Source organism: Notamacropus eugenii, chromosome 5 (genome assembly GCF_028372415.1).
Source record: "Notamacropus eugenii isolate mMacEug1 chromosome 5, mMacEug1.pri_v2, whole genome shotgun sequence".
Classification (NCBI taxonomy): Eukaryota; Metazoa; Chordata; class Mammalia; order Diprotodontia; family Macropodidae; genus Notamacropus; species Notamacropus eugenii.
Window position 1 is genome coordinate 237260986 of NC_092876.1, and position 18614 is coordinate 237279599.

Below are 18614 nucleotides of genomic sequence, written 5' to 3' on the forward strand. Positions count from 1 at the left end.
CATGACATAATAAAAAGCAAAGTCAATTGTTAAAATTAGCCCAGTCTGCAGCCACTGTAATGCTGTTATCTCTTGGGAATTTTTTTCTCTTTCAAGCACTAGTACTAGTAAGCATCGATAACCTTCTCAAGCATCCAACTAAAAATAAAAAATAGCATGCCACGTCTTGTATGAAATGTTCTCTTTACAGAAGGGACTCACAAAAAACTTAGTGTCACTCTAGAGATATTACCTGTGATTGAGAGGAAAGGTTATGAAATTTTTGTATCTATTCTCTTCTCACCAAGGGGAAATTCATCTTTGCAGTGAGGATGATTTCCTTACCTACTGAGATGGGCACATCTCATATGGTGATGTCAACAATACAGTTGTTTTAGTTTCATTTACAAAATAAACATATCAACAATCCCTAATAGTTCTAATCCATTGGAGTGGAGGATGGTGGTAACACCACCAAGTTAGGTAAGAGAATACAATGAGAACACGTAATTTATGTTACTATAAAGGCGCCGAGCTTAAGTTTTAATCACAAAAAGGAAAAGGAAAACCAAGGTTCACAGCTCTCTGCACAATATTAAAATGTTGGTCCCAATATTAGAATCATAAAATGACTGGGCTGGAAGAGACCTTAGGGATCATTTAGACTAATTCCTTTGAAAACTTCAATACGTAGCAGAGGATATGGAAATTATGTACAGTTTGCATAAGATGTTCAATGAGAAAGTTCCATAGCAAATCTATTCTCATACTAAGCATCTCTGTAGAGGTTCCTCTGCTTTGATTTTTAATTTCCTAATTCCTTTAGGAAAGAAAATTCTCCTTTTAGTATTTCTGGATTCTTCAAAGGAGTGAGTTGAAATTCAGTGCCATGAAGAATGCAGATACGTTGTTCCTGGTTAGTATATATAGGAAGAAAGAACTTTTTTAAAGGGAAAAATCTTCTCTTTTTTATTTTTGCCATGTATAAAAATAGTTTATCACATGGGATCATGGTGCTGCAGCAAAGAAAAGTATTCAGCTAGAGCTGAGTACCCATTACTCATATGTATATGCTATTTCTCTCTCAAATTTTTCCATAGAGAAAATGCTTTCCATTCAACTGTAAAAACAAACAAACACAACACCTTCAGTCCTACTGTATTTCTCTTATGCAAGAGAGAACAACTCTATTTAGGAAAATTGCAATTAGACTTTTAAATAGTGGTCTAGTAAAGTCCCTGCTTAATTCTGTAAATTAATTTTTTTTGTGATCTAAACACGTGTTATTAAAGCCCCTGGATCATACAATACTGTTCTCAGTCGTGTGTCAAAATGACAGATTCTTTCTAAGAATTCTTTCCTTCTCTGTATAACAATATGCTAATAACATTTATGTAATTTAATAACTCCACAATTATTATTTAATGATACCATTTGTTAAATCAACAATGAAATGATTTTTATTTAAGAAGAGACTTTTCCCAAAGGGCCTAAACATAGGAAGAGGGTTTTTTCATCCAACTTCCATTAAAAGTACTCCTTATTTTTTTCCTTCTCTGATCCAAATAGTTCATAGATAAATGGTATTCAAATCAGAAGAATATCAAGAGAAATATGTTTAAATTACAATTTTTCTAACAGTGCAGTTAGATAATTTCCCAAAGACTGAAACTGATACCCACCTCACAAGTACAGGTGATCCTTCTAGGATGAGGGGCTTCCTGTTGTAGCTGATACACTAGGAAAAGAAAGAAAAAAGCATTATCTGTCTTCTTCATATAAAACTTCTGGATACTAAGAGATTTTTTAAAGAAAAAAACCTACTTTTGATGATGTATGGGGAGAAATGTGGTGCAGACATATTAATGATTAAATTTACATTTTGATCTACATAGAACAGAGGCAGTCTAGCAAAGTGGAAAGAAGGCTGTGCTCAGAGAACTGGGTTCTAATCCTTCCTCTGAAATTTACTAGCTGAGTGACCCTGGGTAAGTCACTTAACCTCTAAATACCTCAGGTTAATCCCTAGCGATGGACTAGGAATCTGCATGGAATAAGTAAATAATAACAACCAAACAATGAGCCAGGTTGAACTGTGTTTAACAACCCAGACACTAATAAAGAAATCCCAAAATCTACAAATGGTCTTTTATCTTAAAAGAGATCAGTGCTGATTATGAGGTTATGGTCTTCATAATAAAGTCTCTTTAATCCTTTCTGAATGCATTACATAAATTAGGGCCTTGATGTCAACCAATAAACATTAATGATAAAACATACCTGCCAAATTTCAAGCCTGAAAATAAAATCAGCAGAATATGGTGGGAAGGCATTATTGTTATTGAGGTATTTCCTCTGTGTTCAACTCTGTTACCCCATTTGGGCTTTTCTTGGCAGAGATACTGGAATGGATTTCCATTTCCTTCTCATTTTTTACACATGAGGAAAGTGAGGCACACGAGGTTAAGTGACTTGCTCTGTGTCACACAGCTAGTAAGTATCCGAGGCTAGATTTGAACCTGGGAGGTGAGTTTTCCCTGACTCTAGGTCCAGTGTTCTATCCAACTGTGCCACCTAGCTGTCCAAGGAGGGGGGTAAAAGCAACCAAAATAACATGACTTGGGCTTTGCTCTAGCTTATAATGAGAACTTGTGAGTTCTAAAATTACCTATCAAAAAATCAAAATTTTCTGAAAGGTAAGTAACTCTTTTTGAATCTGCTTTCAGAGCATGTTTATTCAAAAGAATAACTTAGAATTAAGGAAATAAAGAAGTGAGTACCCTTCAGACACTGAAATAATCTGCTGAAAGAAGGCATGGACAGTGGAATCAACTCCAAGGTATGTGAAAGTGACTCATTAGCTCTGCAGATTATTTGCAATGATTCCAGGCTAAATTCCCTGGTTCTAGAGAGGTAGACAGCTGAGGGTGAACACCTAAGGCTGTATGCACACTCCAATATGCATTGTACTTTACTTCCTTTACTAAATGTGTGTCATACAGCTCTGCCTACTTAATATCAAATATTTGGTTTAAAGTTGAAATCTATAGTTGAACACAGCTCAACATAGTTGAAATCTATGTACCACATTGTTGCAGCAGTCTGGGAGAATGGAACAAGCACTGGCCTTGGAATCAGAGGACCTAGATTCAAATTCTGCCTTTGATATTTACCATCTACATAACCTTTGGCTAACCAGTGAGACTGCCTGGACCTTGGTCTCTTTATCTGTAAAATGAAGGGTCTCTGAGGTCCCTTTCAACTCTAGATCTCTGACTTTATTAAGTACTAAGAAATATTATATACATAGGTATAATTATTTGAACATTTGAAAAGTAATTGATTAAATCTTTCAGATTTCATCTGTATGTTCAATATCTTACAATTTCAACCTGTGACTATATTCCAATGATTTGGAAATGAACTTGCTTTATATTACCTGCATCTCTTGTCACCTCATTCACTTTTGTGTGGATAATTGAGAGTTTTTAGAGGAAATAAAATTCTTTACCAAAATATCTTGACACATTGGGTTCCATCACTGAAAACATATTACTCCAAGAAGAGTAGGCAGAGGCACTTTCTAATGAACAGTGTGAAGTGATTCATTAAATAGTGGTGGTGGTGGTGGTGGTGGTGATTGTCCTTTTTAGTGTGTCTGACTGTGACTGATCAGACCAATATGAGCTCAGAATGCTCTACCACAGGTTGGGCACAGATAGTCCATATGAACATTTGGGGTGGATATCCTAAATTTGCACATCCTGCATTTACTTTGTGCTGTCTCAATTGTGGTTTGCTCAAAGAGCACAGCACCCTTTCTGATGTGGGCACACCTTGCTGAGTGGTCCTGTGCCAGTGTCTCTCATGTTGCACAGTCAAATTCAAAGTTCTTGAGAGTGTCCTTGTACCACTTCTTCTGGCCACCATGTGATCGTCTGCCCCATGCTAGTTCTCCATAAAAATAGTCTTTTTGGCAAGCACACATTTTGTCTTCAAACAACATGGCCAGCCCATCAGAGTTGTGCTCTCTGAGGTATAGTTTGAATACCTGGCAGTTCAGCTGGAGCATGGACTTCAGTGTCTGGTACCTTATCCTGCCAGGTGATCCTCAGAATCTTCCTAAGACAGTTCAAATGGAAGCAATTCAGTTTTCTGGCACGGAGCTGGTAGACTGTCCATGTTTCACAAGCATATAACAATGACGTCAGCACAATGCCTCTGTAGACCTTCAGTTTGGTAGTCAGTCTAATACTTCTTCTTTCCCAACTTTTCTTCAGAGCCTCCCAAACACTGAGTTAGTTCTGGCAATGTGTGCATCAACCTCACTGTCAATGTGTACATCCCTGGAAAGTACACTACCAAGGTAAGTGAACTTATCCATGGCATTCCAAACTTCTCCATTTGTTGTAACCAATGGTTCCACATATGGATGGTGTGTTGATGGCTGATGGAGCACCTGTGTTTTCTTGGTGTTGATTACTAGGCCAAAATTAGCACAGGCAGCAGAGAATTGATCCATACTTTGTTGCATCTCAGCTTCAGAGGCTGCACTGAGTGCACAATCATCTGAAAAGAGAAAATCATGTACCAACACTCCCTCCACTTTGGCCTTGACTTGTAGCCTTTTCATACTGAAGAACTTGCCATCAGTACAGTAGTTGACCTTGATGCCGTGTTCATCCTCATTGAAAGCATTTGTCAACATGGCTGAAAACATCATGCTAAAAAGCATGGGAGCAAGCACACAGTCCTGTTTCATTCCATTGGTGACTGGGAAGGCACAAGAGCATTGTCCATTATCCAGAACCCAGGCAAACATGCCATCATGAAATTGAGGTACAATATTGATGAACTTCTTTGAGCAACCAGATTTTGACATTAGTTTTCCATAAGCCCTCACCACTAACGGTGTCAAAGGTCTTGGTCAGATCTACAAATATTGTGTTCTGACCTGCGTTTTGCTCCTGGCATTTCTCCTGGAGTTGGCAGGCCGCAAACACCATATTGACTATTCCTCGACCCTTTCAGAAACCACACTGGCTATCAAGTATATGATCATCTTCCAGTTGAAGGATCAGCCTGTTAAGGAGAACTCTAGCAAGCTTTTATGATTCCCTGAAAGCTATTTATGAACCAAAAACCTATGGTGCATCCTAACTACTTAGTGCTGATGGAGCCACATTGATTAGCAATAAGGATGTGATCCTAGAGAGATAGGCTGAACACTTCCATAGTGCTCTCAACAGATCATCATCAATCAATGCTGAGGCCACTGACTGTTTACCTCAGGTTGAAGTCAATCCCTCCTTAGCTGAACTTCCATCTGAAGAAGAGGTTTTGAGAGCCATTAGACTCCTTTCATGTGGCAAAGCACCTGGTGCTGATTCTATTTCAGCTGAGATTTACAAGGTAGGAGGACCATTCCTCATATAAAAGCTGACTGAAATTTTTCAGGTTATATGGCAAGAGGAGGCTATCCCCCAGGAGTTCAAGGATGTCTCCATTGTCCATCTCTATAAAGGTAAAGGGAATAGATTGTCTTGTGACAATCACAGAGGGGTCTCTCTCTCTTAGTCATTGCTGGAAAAATTCTTGCTAGAGTCCTCCTAAATAGGCTGATCCTTCACCTGGAAGATGATCATATACCTGAGAGCCAGTGTGACTTCAGAAAGGGCCGAGGAATAATCGATAAGGTGTTTGCTGCATTCGTTAAATAAATGTTTACTGAATTAACCTCTTCAACTGAATTGAATTCAGAAGGACTAGGAAAGTCTACTATTGTAGATGATTAGAATCCCACAATTAGAAAGTCATTCTTTTGATTTTGTCCTCATTAAAATGCAAATACATTTAGGATCAATAATACATGCAGTTTTATTAATCATAGACAACTAGGTAGTTTAGTGGATAAAAGCACTGGACTAGGAGTCAGGAAGACCTACGCTCAAATCTTGTCTTGGACATTTATTAGCTATTGGACAAATCACTTAACCTCTCTAACTATAACTCAGTCTTAGTTTTCTCATCTATGAAATAGGGATAAAAAACTACCTATTGACAGAGTTGTTACGAGAATCATCACATGTGATAACACATGAAAAGGTCTTTCCCTTTGCCAATTCTAAAGCACTATATAAATGCTAGCTAACTGTTATTATTTATACTTCATTGGTGAATGATTTTTATCAGATATTTCCCAGAAAACAGGGTTTTGATGGGCGTGAAGAAGTAGACTGTGAATGTACTAAGCTTCTTAACGGGAGTCGGGGGAAAGCTGTTTCTGCGAACAACAATGGGAAGAAACATAAACAGATGGATGGAAGATGGAAGTCCCTAAAACCAAACTTTGCTCCGTAAGTTTGCCTAGGTCTGACCTGACAGTAGAGGAAGATGATAGCCCCTTGCCCCTCTCCCCTCCAAAAAAATTGTAGCCTTTTATTCTCCCTTAAGGAAAGGCTAGGGAGCCACTAGGTAGTACAGAGGATAGAACACCAGTCTTAGAGTCAGGAGGACTTGAGTTCAAATGTGGCTTCAGATACACCTTAGCTGTGTGACCCTGGGTAAGTCACTTAACCCCAACTGCCTTAAAAAGTAGGGGGGCTGGAAAAGGTTTTTCATGATGAAATGTCTCTAATTTATCACTCTGTCCACCATGTGGGGCACAAAGAGAAACATCAAGCTCACAGATCTACTGTGCTTAACTTCCTGCTTAGAGAAACTCCAGGTTTCCTTCAGCAGCACTGAAGAGGCTCTAGGAAGCTGGCTCACTCGTGAGGACCTCTAACTTCTCAGACTTAATCATGGCCATTCAGATGTAAAATGTTACCAACACATATAAAACGGTGATTCCACAGGTCTGATCATGTAACTCCACTGGTTTCAGAATCTCCTTTGGCTAAATCTCTTGGATGCAATAGAATCTTCTTAACTATTAAGGGCATTCCCAGTCTGACTTCAGTCAAACTTTTCCCTTCTCAAATTTTACATTACAAGCAAATTAGATTAGTTGCTATTTCCCATCCTTTCCCATCCTTGGCATTCCATCCTTCACGTCTGTCCCTTTGTACAGGGTTTGCCTGGGCTGTCCCAGCTCCCTACAATATACGACCCATTCATTTTCTCCTCTTAGAAATCTTATCTTCCCTCAAGGCTTAACTCAGGGGCCACCTCCTACAGGAAGCCTTTCCTGATCATCCTTGTTGTAAAGGCTCTCTCCTTTCAAAAATTATTTCATATTTACTTTTTAACATGTTGTCTCTTCCCAGCAGAATGCTCCTTATGGGCAAAATTTTGTTTCTGTTCTGTTTTTTTGCTTGTTTTGCTTTTGTATCCCCATCATGTCCAGTTTTACAACATCTCTCATCTAAATATACTTATTTTTTCTTACATTGCCACCAACTTGATGCATGCCTTCATCACCTCACACTTGGACTATGGAAATAGCCTGCTGGTTGGTCTCTCTACCTCGAGAGTCCCCATACTCCAGTCGGTCTTCTACTCAGCTATCAAAATGATCTTCCAAAGTATGCATCAGACTACGTCTGTCATTCCCCTACTCAATAAACTCCTTGGTGAGTTCTTTTTCTGTAGTGTTCGACTCTTTGTGACCCCATTTGGGGTTTTTTCAGCAAAGATACTGGAATGGTTTGCCATTTACTTTTCCAGCTCATTTTATAGATGAAGAAACTGAGGTAAACAGAGTAAAGTGCCATGCTAGGGTCACACAGCTAGTAATTATCTGAGGCTGGATTTAAAAAGAGGTGTCTTCCTGGCTCCAGGACAGGCTGGGCACTCTGTCTATTGAGCTTCCCTCAATAAACTCTAGTGATTCCTTGTTACATTCAGAATTCTCCATTTGTCTTTTGAAGTTTTGCATAACCTTAATTCCGCTACCTTTGCAGTTTTACACCTTAATCCCTGCCTCCTTCCACAGCCTTGTATACTCTATAATCTAGTGACAATGGCCTCCTGGTTGTTCCTCAAACAAAACACCCTATCTCCAGCTCCAGAGATTATCTGCCATGCTTGAAATTCTCTCCCTCCTCATCTCTGCTTCCTGGTTTCCCTGGCATCCTTCAAGTCTCAACCAAAATCCCTATTTATTAGAATCTTTTCCTGGCCCCATTCAACGTTAATGACGTCCTTCTGTCATTATCTCCCATTTTTATTGTACGTAGATATTTTGTTTGTATATGTTTGTTGGCATGTTGTCTCCTCCGTTATGTTGTGAGCTCCTTGAGGATATTGTTTTTGCCTTTCTCCCTCTCCCCAGAGCTTAGCACAGTACCTAGCATGTAGTAGAAGTCTACTGAGGGCTTGTTGTTTTTTGCTTGTCGATTTGACATATGGTGATGCATGAGAGTTGGGGGGGGGAGTGGGAAAGAAAAGAATTTTTCGGATAAAAATCTCTAGATTGGATTTAGATGGTGATATAGTCAAGATTCTTTTTCTTTCAATAATAAAGAGCAGAAACCACTCTTGAAACTATAAACATTACATAAATACATATAATCAATCCATATTCACGGGGAAAATACCTGTCAACATGACCAATTTCCTAAAACCCTACAAAACAGCAAGGTACTATTAATTCAGAACCCTCTCATTTAAAATGTTTTGATCATTCAATAGGGGCTGAAGTTCACCTCTATATTCTACTCGAATGGACTGCTGAATTATTCATGGTGTAAACAAAGTTATGGAATGAATTATTGAACTTGTTTAAGACAACAAAACATTTTAAGTATTCTCAAGAACTTCAGAAGAGCCCTTGTGCAAGGAATTTTTAAAAATGTAAACATTACAAACTGAATAACTATCAACAAAGCAGAGAAAACAGGAAACAAAATCCCATATAAAACTCTTAGAAATTAACAAAGTGGATCCAAACGGCTCAACAGACAATAAGCAAATAAATGTATTTGTCTGGTGTCTTTTCTGAAGTCCAACTGAACTTCTGCCATCTTGGACCTTGTTTCCATTTCCTACAGATAACTGGAGTTAATGCATGTGCACTTTCTGTTGTGATGATCTTGTTTTGCATGCTTTATAAAGGTATTTCTGTGTTTCTTTGTATTCTTCATTTTAAAAAAATACATACATAAGCAAGGACATAAATCTTTGTCCTTAGGGGTCTGCTTTGGGGGCAGTGACCAGCTCAACCTTTTCCCCCCCTCCCTTCCAGAGAGCATGTTAAGCTGAACCCCACTAAATAACCATTTTGCTTAAAAGAGAAGTATTTAATGGGGACCATCAACAGTGGGCTAATGGGGGAATTATTAGGTCAATATAAACATAAATATGCGCATATATTATAACAATGAATCCAATATAATGAAAAATATATTTCTTAATAACCCTAATTTTTATTGGATCAATGTAGGGAGTGCCTGGGAACAAATTTAATATACCAACATATTTGGAGTCTTAGCTCTATTGACTTTGGGCAAGTTAATTTACTTTCCGTGCCTCAATTTCTTCACCTATAAAAAGAGAGGGTTGTACTATATAATTCCTAAGGTCCCTTCTAGGTCTAAAATCTATGATCCTAAGAACTTAGAGTCATAGAAAATTGCCTGGAGCATTGTGAGGCTAAGAGTCTTGACCACAGTCAAATAGCCAGTATATGTCAGAGGGTATGCTTGAATGTACCAATTAAGCCAATTGTCTATCTACTTGCTACACTATGCTGCCTCTCACCACCATAAAATCGTGTGTCTATCCTAAAAAGAGAGCAGAAATTGATTACTAGTCAATATCTCTCCTAGACCCAGTTGGGTCTATGAAGCAGCAGACAGGGCTACAGAAGGGCTACACTAAAGATGCTTGACCACTGGGGAATGAAGAGTGGCAGGTGAAAAAGTGCTCTTCTCTCCTGGCCCTTTAAGGAGAAAGGAAAGAAGGAAAGAAGGAAGGAAGGAAGGAAGGGAGGAAGGGAGGGAGGGAGGGAGGGAGGGAAGGAGAAGCCAGAAGGCTTTGCTCTTCAGCTGAGTAGAAAGGAGAAAAGAGTTGAGAAGACCCATGTCATGAAGAGTTGCCTTTTGTGGTCACCTTTTGTGGTTATGCTGCTTCCCTACTCTTCAGCCTTTTCTCATCTCTACTAACCAAAAGAGTAAGAGACATTATCTTACTTTCCACATTTCAAGCTCCTCCAGATATTAAGACCAGTTCTTTTCACACAGTTTTCCAAGGGATAAGTTTGAATCAAGAGACCCTGCCATACATGATAGGAAAGAGCTCCCAGTATTTCATCAGTCTCACACTTTCCTGGATGGAGCTGACGAGTGGAGATGGGACTAGGTCAAAGCATTAGAATATCCTCTACTCCAAAGAGCTAGAAAGTAACTGAATCCCAGTTAATAATTTATGGTATTTCCAAAAATGACTGAGAAGAAAGGTTCCTAACACTCTCCATAGTTAGGACCAATATATTATTGGTACAATACAGTTCCTGGCATATTGTCTTAATAACGTTTGTTGACCAACATTTTCGTCCAGTTTTTTATTACAAAGTTTATTCCATTTATATTTAATATTAGAATTACAATGTTTGCCTTATCTTCCTTCATCAAAATCTAAACGCTTTTCAAATGTCCATCTTGTAACTATTCTTGACTATCATAATATGTATTTAATCAATTATGGTAGTGATGCTTTAGGACTCCAATCACAATTATGAGAATTCACTTAACAGCAAGTATTGTACTGAATGTTAAAAAAAAAAAACAAATAGTTAACACGCTTGATAAAAATGTCTATATTTGATGAAAAAAAAAATTAGGAAGCCAAAGGGAATGGGGCCACATCAGAGGAAATGGAAAGGAATAGAATCAAGGGCACAAGTAAAATAGAATATATTTCGTTTTACAAACTATTAAGTTTCTTGAGGGCAGGAAGTGTTTCATTTCTATCTTTTTATCCCCAGTACTTTGCCTAGTGCTTTATACACAGTAGATGTTTAACATCTCCTTGCTGATTTGATTAGTTGATTGATTAAAGTAGTAAAGCAGTAAAATCATGTATTTTTCTAGGATTACAGAAAAAGGAGGAAAGAATGGGGCATGATGTTGAGGGGCTTTGAGGGGTTGGATTAGAGAGAAGAGGTAGCTCAGAACAAATTGCTTCAATTTACTTTGTAAAATACGAGGTGAATCTTCTGTTGAGAGGAACAAGGAGAGAATGGTGTAGATGACCTGAGGAGAGACGTCTGGGAAAGAACGTGGTAGGTTTGTGATAGGAAGCAAATCAGGAATGAAGAAAAAGATTTCGAGGCAGCAGTGAGGGTCTAGTTAAGATAAAATAACATATCTGTCATAGATCTAGCCAGCCTAGTTGTGTGACTTCAGCAGTATTAAACATAACATTAAAAGGAGTTGAGAAGGCAAGATGCTAGGCATCATTTCCTATTGGGATTTGGGAAACAATGACTAGTGATAAAAACTGTGTTTTTAAGGAGGCTTAGGTGACATAGTTAATAACATGCTGGATTTGGAGTCATAAAAATATGTATTTCAATCCTGCCTCAGACATAAAGTAATTGTGTGACCCAGGTCAAGTCACGTAACTTCCCTTTGGCTCAGTTCCTTCCTCTGTAAAATAAGGAAGCTGCACTTAATGACTTCTAAGTAGATTTCTTCAAGCTCTAAATCTATAATCCTATAACCCCATGACAAGAGAGCAAGGGATCTGAAAACAGAGGACAACGTGAAATTAAATCAGTTAACTGCAGAATCAAGTTTTTATTTGTTTTTTGGTGGGGGAAGGCAAGGCAATTGGGGTTAAGTGTCTTGCCGAAGGTCACACAGCTAGTAAGTGTCAAGTGTCTGAATTTGAACGTAGGCTCTTCTGACTGCAGGGCCAGTGCTCTATTCACTGCACCACCTCACAGCCCTAGAAGTAAGATTTTGAAAAGGAGGAAAGTGAGACCACATCAGGGAGTGATGAACTAGAAAAACTAGGATGGGTAAAGCATAAGTATATTAGAAAAACAGGGAGGCTATGGTCAGAGGAACTTCAGAATTCTCAATCACAGAGGTAGAATACTTAGGAGTGATGATGAGTATGTCACTAGAATGGAGTAGAATTGCTGGTCATAGCAATCTTCCTTGAGAAATTTGCTATCAACGTAATTAAAATTCCTTGGTACGAAATTTCTGCCTCTTTTTTTCACACTTTGGACTTTTTTCCTTCTTCATTATAATAGAGTTTGACCATAATGTGTCTAGGAGCCACAATGGGTCTTGGATTCCTTGCCATTATTGTCTTGTACATTTTTTTAAAAAATGCAAATCTATTTTTGTATGGTTTTGCTAAGTCTGGTAAGTTTTCTTTGACCATTTCCTTAAATGTGTTCCTATTTGTGTCTGTCCCAATTTTTCTGGGATGTTACTAATCCTGAAATTGCTCCTTGTTCTGTTACTTGATTCTGTATATTTTCTAGCTCTTTAGATAACTCGATATTTTGTAGTCTACCTTTTCTCCGACAACCTGAACGGGCCATTATTCTGTTTTCCATTATAATTATTAGTCTTTTGTTGGATGAGTCCATGGATTCCTTCAGATTTTCTATTATATTCTTATACTGGTAGTTTTCTTATCAATTAATAAGTATTTATTAATCACCTATTATGTATAAGGAACTGTGCTTTGCACTGAAGAAATAAGTAGAAAGAATGAAACAATTCCTTCTTTCAAAGAGCTTACATTATAATGTAGGAGAAGTACATTTATAAAGGTTTACATATATATATAGAGAGAGAGAGAGAGAATAATAATAAAACAGTTATCATTAATATATCACCTACCATGTGCCAGGCACTGTCCTATGTGCTTTATATATATATATATATATATATATATATATATATATATATATATATATATATATATATATATATATGTATATATATATATATATATATATATGTTTTGATTTTCCCAATAACCCTAGATGCTATTGTCATCTCCATTTCACAGATGAGGAAACTGAGGCAGACAGAAATTAAATGATTGGCTCAAGGCACACAACTAGTAAGTGTTTGATGCTGGATTTGAACTGAGGTGTTCTTGATTCCAGGTCTAGCATTCTATCCACTGTACTTCCTGACTACCTAAATCTAAATATAAAGTGAATGAATAGAAGTATTATACAAAATGGTTAAATAGATGAGAATCTGAGAGAGAAGGCACTAGCAGCTAGGAAGATCCAGAAAGACTTCATGTGAAAGATGGTGCTTGAGCTATTCCTTGAAAAAAAGGACTCTGTGAGATGGAGGTAAGGAGAGGGTAAAGCCTAGATATGTAGTACAACCAGAGCAAGGACACAGAAATGAGAGATGCAATACCATGTTTGAAGAACTTTAAAAACACCTGTTTGGTTGGATCACCAAGTGCAAGACGGGGCGGGGCGGGGAAGCTAATGCCCAGCGAGATTGGAAAGACAGGTTGCAGCCAGACTGTCTAGAACTTTAAAGGTTAAACAGAGGAGTTTATATTTTGTCCTTGGCGGCATACAGTCAGATCTATACTTAAAAAAGATTACTTAGACATCAGCGTCTAGGATGGACTGGAGCTGTGAGAGAATTGAGATAGAGAGTCACATTAGGAGGCAGCTGTAATAACTAAGGCAAGTGGTGATAAAATCCTGAACCAACTTGGTGACTGTGAAGTAGCGAGAAGGAATCAGCTGTAGGAGGTGCCGGTAAAGACAGAATCAGCAAGAATCCACAACTGATTATATGTGAAGGGTGAGGAGGAGTGACGAGCCCAGAATAATGCTGAGTTTATAAACGTGGGAGCCTGAAAGGATGGTGGGCACTCTATCATAAATAGGAAAGTTTGAAGAAAGATTGTGTTCAATTTTGGACAAGTTGAGTTTAAAATATCTCTGGCCCATCCTGGGACTGAAACTAAGAAAAAGACTGGAGTCATACAGATGTATCCGTGAGTCATGTGCGTAGAGCTGATAGTTAAACCTTTAGAAATTGATGAGAGTACCAAGAAAGAGACAGAAGAGGGTGGCTAGGATGGAAACTTGGGGAACCCTCATAACTACAGTTTTTGATTTGGATATTTCCTCCAGATGTTTTTTTTCCTAGAATCTTAATTCAAGTGTGAGTTTCTCTCTTGCGGTTTTCTTTAACTTTCTTCAACTTTTCTCACCACTGTTAATTCTTGCTTAATTTCTGTAGGTGTGTCATTTATCTATCTGACATCATGCAAAATATCTTGCATTGTTTCTTTTCCTATCTGTTTTGCTTCAGGCATTTTATCTTTTTCAGTTGCTCTGTGGTATTTTTTTAATTGTATTGGCACTTTTCGTCACTGCATATTTTCTATGTTGGATTAATTAATTTTTTTCATGTACTTTTTTAGCCCCTTTTCTTATCTTTGGATGTTTCCATTTTGTTGTTGCTGCTGAGAAGGTATGTGAGAAACCTACCTTCTTTCAAACCTTTTGTGTCTCGATCTTGATTGGATATATATAAAAATGTTTCTTTTAAATATTTCTATTGAAAGACTCCCAAAGACCTGATAAGAAAAATTTTGCCCATATTATTCAAATTACTGTGTGTATTTACACATAAGGCAATTGGATTTTACTATTTAATTTGTCACACTACAAAGACTGACTTTTCTCTTACTGGCCTAAATTAGTGAGATTTTACCTCGTATTATCTTAAAAGCTCAACTAAATCAGAATTATTTTTAAAAGGCATGCTTAATGGAATTTACATAAAGCCATACTTTGCCTTTCAAATTATCCAAAATCAAAATATTACACTTAAGGAGGAAGGAAGGGAGGGAGGAAGGGAGGAAGGAAGGAAGGAAGGGAGGAAGGGAGGAAGGAAGGGAGGAAGGAAGGAAGGAAGGAAGGAAGGAAGGAAGGAAGGAAGGAAGGAAGGAAGGAAGGGAGGGAGGGAGGGAGGAAGGGAGGGAGGGAGGGAGGAAGGAAGGAAGGAAGGAAGGAAGGAAGGAAGGAAGGAAGGAAGGAAGGAAGGAAGGAAGGAAGGAAGGAAGGAAGGAAGGAAGGACAGAGAGGAAGGGAGGGGAGGAAGGAAGGACTTATTAAGTACCTACTATTTGCTAGGCACTGTGCTAAACACTTTATGAATAACATTTCATTTGACCCTCACAAGAATCTTGGGAAGTAGGTGCTATTATTATATAGTATCTATTATTATACCTATTTTACAGTTGAGGAAACTGAAGCCTGGGGGTCACACAGATAACAAGTGTTGGAGGTTAGATTTGACTTAGAACTCAACACACTTTTTTTTTCTATAATGGGACGGAGGAACTAACCAATAGGGATCCAGTCTTCAGAGCATGAGTTGGGGACTCTGGCTCCTGCCATCCTGTGTGGAGGGTTAATGAGCCTGCTTCTAGAAAGTACATGATAATGTATAATGGAAAGGCCCTGCCCCCAACTCTCAATATACATAGATATTCTATGACAGTTTCCTGTCTGTTTATTGCATGCCAAAGAAAAGTCTTTTAACTGACCACTGAGTGGGAAGAGGGGGTGCCTGCAAAAGAAAGGTATGAACAAACCAAATCATTTTTTTTTTCCTTTTCTGGTATCGACTGAGGCAAGAAACTGCTCTAAGCCACTGGGTAGGAGTGAGAAGTAGCACCAGCATTTATCCATTTTTGCTCTTAGACGAATGAGCATAAGAATGTAACAAACCAGGTTGAGATCTAGTGAGCTCTGAAAGTTTAGAGAAGCCACCAGAGGTCCAGTGACAGCAATCTATGACATAGACTGCTGACTGCTACAACTGAGACAGATGAGAGAACTCAGTGCACCCCCCAAGGAGTGACTTACATGGTCAAGACACTAGTCCAGTAGGCAAACAAGCAACTTGTCAAGTGTCTATAGTAACCTGGAAGACAGCTTGGTGGGGTGATCATCTGGTAGTAACCCATGGACCAAAATGACAGAAATGATAGTGTATTTCAGTTTAGGGGAATATTTTTATACTTTGATTCTTGCTTTATCTTTTTAGAAATGTAAGCAGTGAAAACCAATTAAACTGGTACCACCCAAGATGCTACACTAAGGCTTAACTGACCCAGAGACTGGGCATTACCCTGCTCCCTAGTGCTTGCTTGATGTGACAACAGCTAAATTTCCTGCATCCCTGCCTCTTGTTCCTGATTTTTTTTAAGGCAATTCAGAGAATACTCTGACTTCAGTGGATCAGAGGAGCCCACTCCCTTGTCTCATGGGTGGCAAGTCAATCACCTATTAGTGCCATGCCCACTCTAATGTTGTCAGGGCAGCTAAGTGGTGCAGTGGATAGAGCACCAGTGCAGGAGTCAGGAGGACCTGAGTTCAAACCTCACCTCAGACACTTGACACTCACTAGCTGTGTGGCCTTGGGCAAGTCACTTAACCCCAATTGCCTCATCCTGGGTCATCTCCAGTCCATCCTGGGTCATCTCCAGTCATCCTGATGAATATCTGGTCACTGGATTCAGATGGCTCTGGAGGAGAAGTGAGGCTAGTGACCTGCACAGCCCTCCCTCACTCAAAGTAAAGTGCAAGTCATGTCATTATTTCTCTGATGGCATGGTCTTCTTCAGCAACGAAGGACGAACACATACTCTAATGTTGTAGATTTTATGGGGAAAGGAGTTTAATAAAAAGAAAATAGACCTTTCCACATAAACTTAATAACTAGAGGGTAATCATGATGGTTTCTAGAAGGAAAGATTTTCCTACTTGATGGAAGTAACATAGACCTCAGGCTCTTAATTTTCTCCTAATTCAGCTATTACTATAGTGTTGGGTTCAGGCCATTAAAGTTATGAGGAATTATATAGTGCAACAGAAATGCCATTCACATTTGAAAATATTATGTTTTCCTAGATACATGCTAACTATCGGGTTTTGGTTTTTTTTAAGATGCTGAAAACAAAACTTGCACCTGGTATGGGCACCAATCAATAACCTTACGGGGAGAAAGCATAAAACATTTCTATAAAAGTCACAAAACAGATCTACATGCTGAATAAATAGCTTTACCTTCAGTAATATGAAGAGCACCAGTCATTGTACAGAAAAAAGAAAAGAAAAGGAAAGGAAAAATGGTAACTTAAAAACAGTGAGTGCCTAGAATGACGTTAATTAGGCTTCTGGTCATTGGTATTATGAGACAAAAACTGCTTAGAGTACATTAGTCATCCCGGGTACCCTTTGAACTACACACTCCAGAGATGGAAAGGGAGTAGCAGATGAAAAAGCACCTATGGCAACTTTTATGGACTGTTTGTACTTTATTTACTATAATGAGCTTAAAATGGAAAACTATATATCTAGTTATAAGTGTTTGGGGACCATATAGCCACCATAAGGTTAAGAAGCAAAATTTAGCAACTTTTTTAGTCTAGCATTCAAAAACTTGGGAACATTAGGTACCGAGGACAAACTCTTTACATTTATAATGATGCTAAAAGCCTCTACTTAAAACACCAGTTTCTAAAAAATAAAAATAAATAAAATACCATTTTTTTCTTTCAGTTATTCAAAGTGGTTTTTGTTTGAATTCTAATGACTTCTAAGATTTCCAAATTCAAAGTACTGCTGTTTTCAAATTTGTAAGTAGTGGAGACTAGATTTTATTTTTTTCTCCTTTGATTCTTTTAAAGTATTGGCATCTTGGGATCAGTAGACTTCTAAGATTTAGAAGTGGAAGTGAGCTTAAAGATTACCAGTATTTGGGGGGCAAAAATCTGTTTCTGCTAAATGGTGAGAGATTAGACTTTAGTAGTGAGAGGAGAGAAATGAAAACAACTTGTTTTCCTATGAGGCATTCTTTGTAGGAAATTCCCTCAAAAATATAAATAGTCCTTATTATTAAAATAGAAAAAAAACTGAAAATAAATAAATAGAAATCGAATAGAAAATAGAAAAAATAGAAAAAATTCACTTAAAGTGAATCCACTGAAAATCAGAAGCAATATTTCATAGTAAATGTTGAAAAATATTTTATAAATGAAGCTAAAATATGAAAATCTGTTTATTTTATCTTATGTTTAATAAAATTTAGGTTATAGTGATATTTATGTACTAATTCTTAGAATAAATATGGAAGGTGTCAAGTGTTTGTTTGAGGGGGAGCAATTTTTCTACCAAAATTTTATGATAAGATGATACGACATCTTTCATTGCACATTTTATTTTTGAAGCAATATTCAAGGTCCTCATCAATTTCCCCATGGACCTTTCTTAATCCTTTGAAAAGACCAATAAAGTCAGTTGATTCAGTGTAAAGAGATGTTTGTATTACCCAGGAAGGGATGTCTGAGTGGGGACCAATTTTCTAGCTGGTAAGTTCATGAGCAGTTTTGTGTGATAACTTTTACTTCTAGAAAGTCAACATGACAGAGTGGCTAGAGAACCAGCTTCCTCAGGAATACTTGGCCTACCACTTACACTAAAAGGTAAGTAATTGACCTTCTGAGGATCCCATGCAACTCTAGGCATATAAGTTGCAAACAGCTACTGATCTGCAGAGAAGGAACTTCATTAGGAATTCTCAAAACCAATGAAAGCATAAGTTCAGACCAAATAAAATATATCATCATAACTCCAGAGATGTGGATAATAAATCCTGGGATAAAGAGGA

At 37.9% G+C, this 18614-nt stretch overlaps 1 protein-coding gene across 1 annotated transcript in view; it reads right to left on the minus strand.

The window, feature by feature from the left end:
- The window catches only part of CHN1 (chimerin 1), a 276900-nt gene that overhangs the window by 202763 nt on the left and 55523 nt on the right, over nucleotides 1-18614 (minus strand). Inside the window, exon 4 of the mRNA XM_072612379.1 lies at nucleotides 1662-1717. Coding sequence (XP_072468480.1) covers nucleotides 1662-1717 — 56 coding nt within the window. The remainder of the gene's footprint in view (nucleotides 1-1661; nucleotides 1718-18614) is intronic.